Below are 13,863 nucleotides of genomic sequence, written 5' to 3'. Positions count from 1 at the left end.
GCCTACATCTTAAAAGAGTCCTGACAACAAAAACCAATTTAAAAAGTTGTCACATTTAGTATTTCTCCAACTACCTTAGTTGGCTTAGCTAATTTGTTTACTTACTTTAACCCACTACCAACAAAACTCAAAAAGTGTTAAACATTTTAATCTACTAAAAGCGAATTAAATGTAAATAAAGTTGGACAAAATGAGGTCTAAGAAATTTTGTATTTAACTGTTTTAAGTTCCATACATTCATTATTTAACGGTATTGTTTTCTTTTTCACTAAATTATTAAAAGTATTTTGACTTATTTTATTTTTTCATGAACTCCCGTGAATTTTATTAATACAATCTGTTCTTAAAACTTAAAAGAGAAAATTATTATTTTTTTCTTAACCGAGTATTTTATTTTAAAAGTTCCTCCAATTTTTTTTAAATAATAACGATTAGATCCATAAATTTGGTGGTAAAATTATTTTTAATTTTTCACTCAAAAGTTTAAATGATAGAATATAATTTTTTGCTATATTTTTTAAATGATTTCGACAATTTAATCATTTACCATAACTTTTTAATATTTTAAACATTTTTTATTTCAATGTTTCGGAGAATTTACTAGTGAAAAATATGATTTAATGTAAACAAACCACCAACAAATATTCACCCATTCAAGTCAAGTTAAATGTCAAATGCCCCATAATTCAATAAATGAAGAAGACCATTTCAGTCCAACTTTTAGTATGTGTGTTGTGAAGGGGTCAAAAACTTATTTCTCGTTGTCCATAGGAATAAAAACAAACGAGAGTTAGATCAAACATTTTTCTATTAACTTTACAATCCCTCGTTAGGTCAATTCTACTGTTACAAATAAACATATGTAATATTTTTATTGTTGTCTATTTACAAATAAACTCTACTAGCTTGTTTATAGAGTTGTTAAGAGTAAGGTTAATTAAGGTGAAACAATATAAAGAGGTCATGGACAACTACCTAATTTCCATATCTATATAAAATTTTTTTAAAAAAATTTTAAAAAATTATTACAAATAATTATCTAACAAATCGCATATATAAATAAAATTTAATCACATTAATATATCTTATTTGACATTTAGAGAGTGTTGTAGACTCAAATTTTGTTCGTATTAGGGTTAATGTTGTTTCAAAATCTTGACCAAGCAATTAAAATAATAGGGTGTACTAAAAATACAAACAATAATAGGAAAAAATAAAATAATCACAAATCATACTTTTTATAAATTAAAATTAAGGATTAAAAAAAAAAGAATTAAGAAAAAAGAGACTACAAGCAACCCAGCGGTTCGCACTTGTCTCTTTCTCTTGCAATTCTCATTTCTCTCCGGCAGCGGCTACTACGACGGCGACGCGGCTTCTCTCGGGTCACGATCAGGTGACGGCGCAACCCACCTCAGATCTGCAATACAACCCACCTCCAGCGTTTGATCGCCTACGCAACAACGTATCTCCGCCACACTCGGATCTGCAACGGCCTCACCTCGGGTCGCTGGATCTGGCTACACACACATCTCGACGGGTCCGATCTACGGTGGAAAGTCATTCGGACGACGATCGAGACTCGCGGTAAGTAACTCAGTGTCTCAGTTCTCCTTCGGTTACGATTTCGCAAGATCCAAGTCGGCAGCGACGGTTTCAGGAACTCGAACAATTAGCAATTGAAGCACATTAAGGAGGAACATAGTAAGTGTTTCTCATTTTAGGACTTTTTGATTCTATGACTTAAGTTTTCTTGTATGCTTCTGGTTGCGCATCAAATTGTGTTGTGAATTGTTTGTTTGGATATGTTTGGGAACGAACACTTTTCTTTTCTTATTTTTTTTTCTTTTCATTTTATCACAGTTGCTTATGTTAATGTCAAATTGTATATTTTTCTGTTAACTGTTAGGTTGATAGTTGAAATTATGGAGTTCCATTGGATGATTATGGTCGGCCATTTACAAGAATGATACCTCTGTAACCATATGATTGACCTACTGAAAAATGAAAACATGACCTAATTAGAAGAGATAGGTGATGCGTTAAATCTATGGTAGACCACATACTTGGTATTTATTATTTACGGGTTTTTTTTTTAATTCAAATGTTGTGATTGTTAGACACATTGCTGTGAGATTAGTTGAGGTGCTTGTAAGCTTGTCCGATAGTTACAAATATATAAAAAAAAGGGAAAGGATGATACCTCTGTAGTGATGATCAATGAGACTAGATGAGCTTGTCTAAGAATGATACCTGGTGTTTTGCTCTAGGCTCCAGAAAGCATTTTTATAGCACTAAAAGTTGTGGTTGCAAGTGGTTAGAATTTGGAACTTAGAACCTCAAATGTTGGATATAGCTGGTCAAACTTGTAAAGCCTTTTATATGAACCAAAAGGTCATATATTTATTTCCTTTTCCCCTTCTCTCTTTGTCAATCATGGTTCCTCACTTATGATATCTACTTCAAATATTAAAACAGTTATTATTATTCAGATGAACAATGCCTGAAAGCGTTTTATGATGGTTTCAGTTTTGGACTCTGTTAACCACAAACTGCAAGTTCTTTTATTCGCTTGTTTGTTTTTTTTTTAATTATTTTTTTGGGGAATTAGTTAAATAGCAAATAAAAACATTACATGGGAAAACAATGTTAATTGATTAATTACGATTTTGTACACTGTACTTACATTCAGATATCCAAATTTAGTCTCAACTCACAATACTTGAAATTTGTCCTCACTGTTTGTTTATTGTTTATTGTTTATTTTTTATTTTATTATGTTAAGTCTTAATTAACCTTCCCTCTATCATTGTTGAAAACACATTCACAGTTGTCTTTTCTTGAATGGAATGAGATCACAAGTATAAGGATCAGAAGAGAATTATTTATAATTTTAAAAACCAAACGATAACGTATCACATTTAGAAGTGTTGCAGTACTATAAATATTATTTTTTTAAGAAGCAATTCTTTAGGAAAAACAATTTGACACAGGCTTGCTCAACTTATTTGAAGCTTAAGTACTGCATACTTGTTGTTGATTCTTAAATACGTACTTCACTTTTACAATTCATTTCAAATAACTTTCTTGTTGATGTGGTGAAACTAGGTTTCGGGAACTATGATGCCTTTGTATATCTTCATTTTTTATTTTTACAGAAGTAATAATAGGATATATATGCTGTATTATTTTTTATATAAATATAATATAAAAGTACTGATATATTTAAAAGTACAATATCTTGTATGTTATTTTGTAAATTTGGACACAGGCTTATTTGCAAAAGGCAAGTGCATGATGATTATGATTTTTTTTTTCACTCGGGATTATTTTCAAATAGTTGATATCTGGTTCCCTTTTGCAGTTCACGTTTCTTTTATAACTCTCCCTCCTAGGTAGGTTGTATCCTAGAAATTCATTTTTATTTTCGTATATCAGTGAAAAGTTTGCTTGTTGTTGAAATAAAATGGTCGTCGGGTTGATGTGGTGAAATTAAGTTTCATGAACTTAATGCCATGTTGGTATGCTTTTCTGTTTTATAGTGCAAGAGATATGCTAAATGTTGCATTGTTTTTCCAATTTTTCTTCAGGTAGTATGAAGCCAATTTTTTGTGGAAACTTCGAGTATGATGCTCGACAGCCTGATCTGGAAAGACTTTTTAGTCGATATGGAAAAGTTGATAGAGTAGATATGAAATCTGGTGAGCTTCTAGCCGTAGAATGCTTCTTTATTTTTAAATCCTTTTTTTATCTAATAAACTTATAAGACGTATACTAGAAACACAGAAGAGGGCATTTGTGTTCTTTTCCTGAATTTGTTTTGAAGTAGTGTGTAACTTTTTCACTCGGATCATACAAATTGCCAAAAGGAAAAACAGAAATTGTAATTTGCAGATTCGCTGATAATATTTAATATATGAAAAATGCTGAACTGAAAAAGTAACTCTATCCACCAAGAAACTGTTGGATTCATTATCGGTAAGACAACCCAGCGGTTGGAAATTCCTCCAAAGCAGTTCTTGTTGCATATGGTGCCTTGCAATACGAATGGGCATCGTCCAGCATATGGAAATCAGAGAAGGCAACATTTGTCGAGTTTTCGGTGGAGGATTCTAAAAAAGTTTTGAGAAAAGAAGAGCGTATATTTTAAATCCTAAAACTCCTTGGCCAGAATTTTCTTTGGTGCAGGATTTCCTTCGCACATTCATAATCTCCTTGGATAAGGATTGGTCTACAGAATTGAGTTTTCCACCTCTGACAGGCTTCCTCTTCTTGTTTCCAAGAAGATCCATGATCCTCAATGGCACTACCACCTTACATTTTCCTCAGACACTTTGCTTTCCATTCCTCGTGACTTTTGCCTGCCTACAATTTCATACGTTGTTTCGAGGTTGAAACATTGTCAACCTTAGCTCCAAGGCTGCGGAATAATGGAGAAGGCACTTTCTATTTGTAGACCTACCATGAGACATCCTGTTTTTCATTGCTCCTTGACACCACTTAGTTCACAATACAAGGTCTGTTGCTAAATTCACTGGTAACTTAGTCTATAGATTTCACGGTGGTTGCAAATATTTCTTTCTTATGGTAAGAACTTTTTGTGGTTTGTTGAATATATGTTCTAGAAAGGTGATGTTGCATTTTGAGGAGTTCATCAGTGGGAAAATTCTCAGTCTTGTAACATTGTTAGTGTCTCATAGATCCACAGTTAGTTATTTAGTTTTGGTTGTTTGATTGGTTTCCAGGGTTTGCTTTTATCTACATGGAGGATGAGAGAGAGGCTGAGGATGCTATCCATGCACTCGATCGGAGAGAATTTGGCCGAAAGGGCCGCAGACTACGTGTTGAGTGGACCAAAGTAACGTACATTGATTTGGCACATTTTCCAACAAAATCTTTCCTTTCATTGATTATTATTTACCATAGCTTCAACTGTAGTTTGTATTTTGATTGATCATTATTTTTTCTGTAGCAAGAGCGTGGCATTAGAAGACCTAGTGGAGGTGGAGGTGGAAGTGGAGGCGGTTCGAGGAGATCCTCTACTAACACAAGACCTTCAAAAACTTTATTTGTCATTAACTTTGATCCATATCATACAAGGATAAGAGATTTGGAGAGGCACTTCGATCCATATGGTAAGATATTGAATGTCAGGATTCGAAGGAATTTTGCATTTGTCCAGTATGAACTGCAGGAGGATGCCACTAGAGCATTGGAGGTTACAAACATGAGGTGCGTTTTTCTTCATTGAATTACATTTTAAGTGAGTAGAAGGTCACTATATTGTTATTGTTATGTGCCTTAATTATTATTATTATTATATTGTGTACAGCAAATTGATGGATCGAGTGATTTCTGTGGAATATGCTGTTCGGGATGATGATGAGAAAAGAAATGGATATAGTCCAGATAGGAATCGTGATAGGTCTCCTGATAGAAAACGACGATCCCCAAGTCCTTATAGAAGGGAGCGAGGAAGCCCCGATTATGGCAATGGTATTAGCCGCAGTCCATATAGGAGGCAAAGGGCTAGTCCTGATTATGGAAGTCGCCGTAGTCCGAGTCCTTATCAGAGAGAGAGGGAGAGAGGATCTCCCGATTATAGCCGTGGTCGTAGTCCCAAGCATAGTCCTTATAGGAGGGAGAGAGAGAGATCAAGTGACCATATTAGGGCTCCCAGCCACAGTCCTCCCCATCAGAGGGAAAGACCAAATGATGACCGAATCCCCAACCGAAGTCCTAGTCCTTACAGGAGAGAGAGGGAGAGGGGGAGTCCTATTGGTGGACGTGGCAGAAGCTATAGTCCTCGTGATAGAGAAAGGTTGAACCCGGACAATGGTCATGATCACCAGGAGAATACAGTAGCTGAACCTGGTGAGTGCCCCAGTTATAGTGGCACTCAGAGCCCAAAGCATCGGGGTTATAACAGGTTTGTACTACGAGTTCATTTGATTGTTTTTAGTATTACTATTCTTGATTATTTTTCGAATTTTTTTGTCTTATGCCTGTGTTCGTGTTATGGTTTTGCAGCAGCCGTTCACCACAAGCAGAGGAATGATGAACTAGAAGGTGGGAAGTGATGTTGATGATCTCAATCTGCTTCAGAGTATGTTTAGTTGTATAACCAGCATTAGTGGTAAACACATGTACTTGCAAGGATAAAGTTTTGTGATTTCTTTACATTTGTGCTTCTGCAGTTTGTAGCGATTCTATGGATATGGTGTTACCAGATTTTAGTTAACAATCAAAATACATAGCACTCTGATCTTAGCTAAGAGTGAGTGACTGTTGCTTTTGGCAGTTTAAAAGCACTGTTTTGGGTTATATCATTATCAACAATGCTTCTAAAATCCTGATAGTGCTTTTGATATTTTTAAATGTATTTTTATGCCATCAAAGTTGGTCTTAAATGATTGAAAAGCATTTTTGTGGAATGATTTCAAAAATGATAAAAGTTATTTTAATCACTCTCATAACATATCTTAAATTTTGAAAGAATCAATCCTATGGTTTGGTTTTAGATGTAATTATGTTTCACTGAAGCAATTATATATTTCTCAATTATTTTTTTAAACATGGAAAATTAAACCATGTAGCAAATATCTTTTCATTTGTTATTATAATAATAATTATTATTATTTGCAAAAATAATTTACAAACATGGTACTCTTTTTCTTTCTTGTTTCTTTTTATCACTTTTAAAATTATGTTAAAATTTTAATTCAAGTTTTTATTGATCTATTTGGTTGAAAAATAAATATGAAGTTGTGATTTTTTGTATTTTGTATTTTTTTCATATCATCTATAATCTGAATGTTTGGTAGATTCACATATTATTTATACAGAAGTGTTAGTTTTAGAAGAACGACAATTTTTTCGAGAAACAATTACTTTTAAAACTCGAGCACTATGATGAATAAATTTGTCTTAAAAGCTAAAAAAAGGTCCTTGCACACATTTTGAGGTCAAATTGGTACCTTCAAATGTGAATGACATCAACATAAAGCCACTTTTTATCCAATTTTAAGAAGGTTCTCGTCTTTCGTTAAGACCCCTTAAGGGTCATTCATCCATCGGATATTTTGTTTTTGTTTGTCCTAGTGTGCAATGCACGTGTAATTTTTTAATTTTTGATCTTTTTACTTTTAAACATTATTTAATACAATTATTTTTTAAACTATTTAATTTTAGATATTTCACAATATAATCTATATTTACTTTGAATAATTTTTTTAAAGATAAATATATAGATTTTATTTGCCCCCAACGTTGGATTATTTTTCAATTTAGTTTGCATCACATTTTAACAATTTCATTTAGTCTTTTGTGTCTTAAGCGTTTTCTATTGAGCTTTTTTAAAAAACTTTTAGAGAATATTAAAATTGACTAAAAATTTACTACACATAATATTCAGTTGAGAAAAATAGATAAAAAAAAAAGAAACTTCCTTTTCAGTTATCCTTCTAAATTTAAAAGTTTTTGTCAATCTTAAAACTAAATATTATACCACATATCTTTTTATTAGTCAATCTATCATTGGAAGATAGTACAATAGTGTGAGATTTAAACTACGAATCTCTCGATCACTTGTTACATATTGATTATTGCATATCGATTGAGTTACGTACCCTTTAACTCAAACATTTAAATTAAAAAGTGTTTAAACATAAAAACTAAAATTTAAACTTCTTATACAATAAAATTAATAAAATATTACATAAAAACACTCACATTGTATACTAACGTATATATTTGATCTAATTTTACTTCACATGTTATATATTCTCGTAATCAATTATCCTTACCCTATTTTACTTCACATGTTATATATTCTCATAATCAATTATCCTTACCCTTCCCAAATAGTATAGAGTGTAGATTCGGAGAGGACAAAAAGAAAAAATGTTGAAGGTGCCTCATATTTAGAGAAGAAAACGAACAGGATGAAGAAGACAAGTGGATTTCGATGGAGTTGGTTGAGGTGTGTTACATGGGAGTTGGGAAGGTATAAATGATATTTCTCTATTATGCAACTTTGAAACCCAAACAAGGAGTGAGCTAAGATATCCAGTCCAAACAAGCCCTTAGACATTATCGTAACACGAGCACTTAGAGAATCTTTCTTTGTTACTTTACCGTATTTTCTTAATCCAACAACAAAAAAAACTTTTGGCCACCAATAAAATCACATATACATGTTTGAGTAGCAACCCAAACTCTAGGTCATGTCAATTGTATACTTGTCGTAAATCACTTTAATCGTTTACAGCAAATCTCGTATCCTAGCTCTCCTCAACTTGTGTGTATGCTTTTATTTTGGTTGTGTTCAATGTTGTCTACTTTATTATTTATATTTGTCAAGTGAAAGAGAGAGAGAAGGCTAACAGACTTTTGGTTGTTTTTTTAAATATAATTATGACAGTTTTCAATGTGATATTTAATTGACCGTTAGAAATTAAATATATTTGAATCCTTTTCTTTTACTTTTTCATTACTCACAATTTTGTATTGACTTCCTTCTATTGTAACAACTATTTGTAATTTATTAAAAATTCAAAAGGCTAAAGTGTTTTTCAAACACTTTTTACTTTTAATATAGATATAGATATCACATATCAAGTTTGAAATGCTATTTTGTTGATCGAATCATATGAATGGAAGACTATAATTAAATCATAGCCAATGACAAATCAAAATAATCAAATAAAAATAATTAAAAAAACATTCAAAATGAATTAAAATAACATCCACAAATAAAATTGAATTAAATAACATATAAAATATAGTTTTTTTTGTGAAGGTAGACAATCGAACAACTTCAGTTAAAGTGAACTTATTTTTTCAATGTATAAAATATAGTTGGTAAAACGAGATAATTAAAATTACGATAAAATTAAATTTGAAAATGTTTGTTAAATGAAATATAATTTATTTCGCGTCTACATTTGTTAGCCATGATTTGTTTTAGAAAAAACTAAATTTGATAGGCAACTATCCCATTTTATTAGAAAATTTATTTTTAAATTCTAAATCTTCACTTTATTTCAAATAGACACAATAATTCTCTGCAAATGTATTTGACTTAAAAAGTCTGAAAGCAGTGATTTATGAATTTCACTGTTTATTTGACTAAAGAGTTTATGGATTCCACTACTAAAAAAACATTAATTTTATACATTATCAACTATTTACATTACAGATACAAAAATTCCTGACTTGTTCATCTAAAGTTCAACCCTACTAAAGTGAGGGGGTCGAGTATAGACTTTTTGGACAACCCATCAAACATAAACTTGATAATACAAACGCTAGTTTGCTTTGGAGTAGAAGAATGGTTTTAAAGGGAAGGGTCATGAGAGCAGTGGTTACTAAAAAAACAAAATAAACTCATTTTATTTTACAGATTAGTTTTGTATTTTCTTTTCCTCAAAAAGGGAAAAAGAAAGTGAAACATTTGAAATTATTTCGTATATGAAAATTAGGGTTAAAAAAAAAGGAAAACCCTAAATCCCATTTTCCCCACAGCCGCAGTCCGCATACCGTACCTCTCGCTACCTCTCCGGCCAATCCACACTGCGTTAATCGATCTCCGTCGGCAGCCTCAAACTCACAGCCGAAAGGAGCTTGCTCATACACTTCACGATTTGCTTTGAAACGGTAAGTGCATAGTTCTTTCCATATACTCTTTGCTCTTAAGATTAGTTTGAAATAGTTTTCTTGTTCATGAATTGAAATTAGGTTTCTTCAACTCTGATGTTGCATTTGAATGTTTATTTTATTGTTATCCTTGTATTGTGAGAGCGATGTGTTGACTGTTGTATTTTTCTATTCCGATTTCTGTTCAGGTAGTATGAAGCCGATTTTTTGTGGAAACTTCGAGTATGATGCTCGCCAGCCTGATTTGGAAAGGCTGTTTAGTCGATACGGAAAAGTTGATAGAGTAGATATGAAATCTGGTGAGCTTCTATCTGTAGCATTTTTTTTTGTGTGTTTGGATTCCTTTTTTATTTTTGATGAGAAATTTATCAGACATATATTAGAAACACAACATAGGACGTTTGTGTTATGATTTGTGAATTCATTTTAAAGTTTGTATAATTTGTATCATGTTGTTACGAGCCACTTGCAAATTTTGAATCTATGCGATATACTGAACTGGCGAAGTTACTCACGATCCACCAAGAAACTGTTGGATACAACGTTGGCAAGGCAATTCAACTGTTGGTAATTCCCCCAAAGTAGAGGTTGTTCTCATCGCATTTGGTGCCTTGCAGTACGATTCTGCATCATCCAGCATATGAAAAAACCGTAGAACCTGAATTTTGTTGGATTTTTGATGGGGGGTTCTAAAAAATTATTTGAGAAAAAAAAAAGGATGTTTTTTAAATCCTAAACCACCTTGGCCAGAATTTTCTTTGGTGCAGGATTTTCTTCGCATATTTCATAATCCTCTTGGATAAAGATGGCTCTTCAGAATTGAGTGTTCCGCCTAGGACAAGCTTTGTCTTGTTTCCAAGAAGATTCATAGCGATCCTCAAATGGCACCGCCATCTTACATTTTCCTCCGACACTTTGCTTTCCAGTTTCCATTCCTCATGACTTTTGCATGCCTACAATCCATACATTTTTTCAAGGTTGAAACATTGTCAACCTCAGCTGAGGCTGCAGAATATTCGAGAAGGCACTTTCTATTTGTAGACCTACCATGAGACATCCTGTTTTGGATTATTGCTCCTTGACATCACTTAGTTCATACACAAGGTCTGTTGCTTAATTCACTGATAACTTAGTTTATAGATTTCACGAAGGTTGCGAATATTTCTTTCTTATGGTAAGATTTTGTGTTTTGTTGAATATTATTAGAGAGAAAATTAATAGTTCATTTCGAGGAATTCCTTAATTTCGTGTCTCACAGATACCATAATTATATATTTTTTGTTCTGTTTGATTGGTTTACAGGTTTTGCTTTTATTTATATGGAGGATGAGAGAGATGCTGAGGATGCCATTCGTGCACTTGATCGGCGAGAATTTGGTCGAAAGGGTCGTAGACTACGTGTTGAGTGGACCAAAGTAATATACTTTGATATTCTGTAACTCCCAATGGACTTTTAACTTTCAATCCCTTTGTGGAAATTTTATTTGATTGTAGTTACTGTAACTTCAAAATGTTCCTCGATCAATCATTCTTTTGCTTTGTAGCAAGAACGTGGGATTAGAAGACCAGGTCCAGGTGGAGGTGGTGGTGGTGGTGGAGGTGGAGGAGGAGGAGGTTCGAGGAGATCCTCGACTAATACAAGACCTTCAAAGACTTTGTTTGTTATCAACTTTGACCCATATCATACTAGGACAAGGGATTTAGAGAGGCACTTTGATCCTTATGGTAAGATATTGAGTGTAAGGATTCGAAGAAATTTTGCATTTGTCCAGTATGAATTGCAGGAGGATGCCACTAGAGCATTGGAGCTGACAAACATGAGGTGAGTGTGAGCTTTTCTTTGTTGAATTGAATAAAAAATTAATGCTGTGTAGTAGGGTCATTTATTGAAGGTTGATTAATTAATCTCCCTTTGCCCCTGACGCACTGAGACCATCTGAAGGAAAATGTACATTGTTATTTGCTCTTGTTTATTATAGGCCATTATGTACTTGATCAGTTATTGTTATGCCTTGAACTATTATTATTGTTTACAGCAAATTGATGGATCGAGTGATTTCAGTGGAATATGCTGTTAGAGATGATGATGATAAGAGAAATGGATATAGTCCTGATAGGAATCGTGATAGGTCTCCCGATAGAAAAAGGCGATCCTCAAGTCCCTATAGAAGAGAGCGAGGAAGCCCTGATTACGGAAATGGTATTAGCCGCAGTCCATATAGGAGACAAAGAGCTAGTCCTGATTATGGTAGCCGTCGTAGTCCAAGTCCTTACCAGAGAGAGAGGGAGAGGGGTTCTCCTGATTATGGTCGAGGTCGTAGTCCCAATCATAGTCCTTATAGGAGGGAGAGAGAGAGATCAAGCGACCATGTTAGGACTCCCAGCCATAGACCTTCCCATCAGAGGGAAAGACCAAATGATGACCGAGTCCCCAACCGAAGTCCTAGTCCTTATGGGAGAGGGAGGGAGAAGGGGAGTCCTGATGGACGTGGTACTAGCTACAGTCCTCGTGATAGAGAGAGGTCGTCAAACCCTGACAATGGTCATGATCATGGCCATGATCAGCAGCAGACCACGATACCTGAACCTGGTGAGAGCCCCAATTATGGTGGCACCCAGAGCCCGAAGCGTCGGGGATATGGCAGGTTTGCACATTGAATCCGTTTTATTATTATTACTATTGGTTTTTCTTACAATTACAATTTATCTCGTTTGTGTTGTATGGTGTGTTGCAGCCGTTCACCTCAAGCAGAGGAATGACGAGGATCTAGGAATTGAGAAATGATGATTTCAAACTGCTTCAAAGAGTTTGTTTAGTTGTATAATCAGTGTCAGTGGCGAACATGTATTCTAAGGACAAATGTTTTGTTATTTCCAAATACATTTGTGCTTCAGCTTCTTAGCTATATTCTATGCATATGCTTAAGTAGGTATTGTTTGGTTGAAGTTGGCAATCAAAATTGGAAAAGCTAAAATCTCTCCAACAATGAAGGGGAATGACCCCAAATATCCCTATTATATTGCATCATAAATATAAGGAAGATATGTTTACAAAAGCTATTGATATCCCCATCGAAGATATTTGGCATTTGAAACTTGGTATGTACTTTAAAAAGTAATTATAATAATACTAAAAAAACTTATTAGTATGTTTGTTTGTGGTTGGTTCTCTTATGAAAATTAGGCATGAACCACCTCCATCAAACGATATATGGGCTGAATTCTGAAAGGCAAGATAAGAAGTGTATATTAACGTTTCACATCGTCCAAACCTGTTTTAGGGATTTTCCTTCCCATACAAAAACCGCAACTACTTTATAGTCCAAAATACAATTTGATTGTGTATGGCAACCATCTAAAATGTGTTTTAAGAAAATAAATTTATAAAATAACATGTTTTGTTTTTGATAAAATGAATTTAATTGTGAGGGTTTAATGATTAATTTCTCCAATTTGTATGAAATATCCTTACCATCACCTTTAGTTATACTCATTGACCAATGTTTGATAACCATTTGCATCGACTGTTGTTGATAACACCATTTTTCACACGATCATGGACAAATTTTGTCTACTAATTTTTCCACAACCGCTTTTCTGACAATCGTTGTTAGTTAAACTTCGAGTGATCATCGCTTTACAATTACCAACCACCATTGGCCATCGCCAGTGAACCTCCATTCACAATTTTCTAGTTATTGTTTTTTGTAGATCGCAAACAGTAAACTTTTGCCTACTATTTTCTCGATGATCGTTTTTAGCCAACCTTTGATAATTTCTTGTCGACAACCATTGTCTATCAACATTTGAAGAATGTTTTTCAATATCCACCACATGACAACTTTTGACAATCATTTATCAATGACTGCCACTCACATTCTTTTATCCCCACCTTTTGATGACTACTTTATGACAACCGTTAAAAAAATTTCCACGACATTTTAAGGATTATTTTCTAGTGATTGTCGTTAGCACACCACCAACCACTGACCAACGAACTTTTGATCATCTTTTTTTTGTTGACTAATGGTGGTCAACTTATGTATACTGTTTTTCTGCAACCGCTATTGACCAACCTTCGATGACTGCTTTTCAACAATTATCGCAGTGAAGCTTTCGACTGTTTTTTAGTGACTATTGTTGGTCAAATTTCGTCAACCATTTTTTGATGATCGTTGTTGGCCAGTTTTCATCAATTGTTTTTCA

The 13,863-nt window shown here is 33.6% G+C and overlaps 2 protein-coding genes across 6 annotated transcripts; both read left to right on the top strand.

Moving 5' to 3' along the window:
- The first annotated feature begins 1,252 nt into the window (after positions 1-1,252).
- Positions 1,253-6,350, top strand: LOC101222113 (serine/arginine-rich splicing factor RS40). 3 transcript variants are annotated; one of them, XM_011652201.2, is made up of 6 exons: positions 1,253-1,704; positions 3,591-3,701; positions 4,746-4,858; positions 4,973-5,232; positions 5,333-5,929; positions 6,034-6,350. In XM_011652201.2, exons 2-6 carry the CDS (start codon positions 3,596-3,598, stop codon positions 6,056-6,058), a joined length of 1,101 nt encoding a protein of 366 aa, XP_011650503.1. In that variant the 5' UTR covers positions 1,253-1,704; positions 3,591-3,595; the 3' UTR covers positions 6,059-6,350. The 3 variants fall into 3 exon arrangements, with proteins under 3 accessions (XP_011650503.1, XP_011650502.1, XP_011650504.1); XM_011652200.2 differs by having other exon boundaries at positions 1,254-1,704; positions 6,031-6,350; XM_011652202.2 differs by lacking the exons at positions 1,253-1,704; positions 3,591-3,701 and adding an exon at positions 3,734-4,517 and having other exon boundaries at positions 6,031-6,350.
- A 2,903-nt stretch (positions 6,351-9,253) lies between these two features.
- Positions 9,254-12,713, top strand: LOC101221876 (serine/arginine-rich splicing factor RS40). 3 transcript variants are annotated; one of them, XM_004149535.3, is made up of 6 exons: positions 9,254-9,657; positions 9,846-9,956; positions 10,960-11,072; positions 11,202-11,479; positions 11,694-12,302; positions 12,393-12,713. In XM_004149535.3, the coding sequence occupies exons 2-6, from the start codon at positions 9,851-9,853 to the stop codon at positions 12,415-12,417; spliced, it is 1,131 nt and encodes a 376-aa protein (XP_004149583.1). In that variant the 5' UTR covers positions 9,254-9,657; positions 9,846-9,850; the 3' UTR covers positions 12,418-12,713. The 3 variants fall into 3 exon arrangements, with proteins under 3 accessions (XP_004149583.1, XP_011650501.1, XP_011650500.1); XM_011652199.2 differs by lacking the exon at positions 9,254-9,657 and adding an exon at positions 10,425-10,761; XM_011652198.2 differs by lacking the exon at positions 9,254-9,657 and adding an exon at positions 10,408-10,761.
- Positions 12,714-13,863: the final 1,150 nt, after the last annotated feature.

The sequence above is a fragment of the Cucumis sativus genome, chromosome 3 (assembly GCF_000004075.3).
Source record: "Cucumis sativus cultivar 9930 chromosome 3, Cucumber_9930_V3, whole genome shotgun sequence".
Taxonomy (NCBI): Eukaryota; Viridiplantae; Streptophyta; class Magnoliopsida; order Cucurbitales; family Cucurbitaceae; genus Cucumis; species Cucumis sativus.
The sequence above is the reverse complement of the archived record's forward strand: the minus strand, read 5'-3'. Positions and strand labels throughout refer to the sequence as shown.

What these genes read in the sequence shown, in the direction of transcription:
- LOC101221876 (XM_004149535.3), top strand. Translation starts at nt 9,851, where the DNA reads ATGAAGCCGATTTTTTGTGGAAACTTCGAGTATGATGCTCGCCAGCCT. An exon ending in TAGAGTAGATATGAAATCTG is followed by an intron (nt 9,957 to 10,959) that starts GTGAGCTTCTAT and finishes ATTGGTTTACAG; the next exon opens with GTTTTGCTTTTATTTATATG. An exon ending in TTGGAGCTGACAAACATGAG is followed by an intron (nt 11,480 to 11,693) that starts GTGAGTGTGAGC and finishes TATTGTTTACAG; the next exon opens with CAAATTGATGGATCGAGTGA.
- LOC101222113 (XM_011652200.2), top strand. Translation starts at nt 3,596, where the DNA reads ATGAAGCCAATTTTTTGTGGAAACTTCGAGTATGATGCTCGACAGCCT. An exon ending in TTGGAGGTTACAAACATGAG is followed by an intron (nt 5,233 to 5,332) that starts GTGCGTTTTTCT and finishes TATTGTGTACAG; the next exon opens with CAAATTGATGGATCGAGTGA. An exon ending in AAGCATCGGGGTTATAACAG is followed by an intron (nt 5,930 to 6,030) that starts GTTTGTACTACG and finishes ATGGTTTTGCAG; the next exon opens with CAGCCGTTCACCACAAGCAG.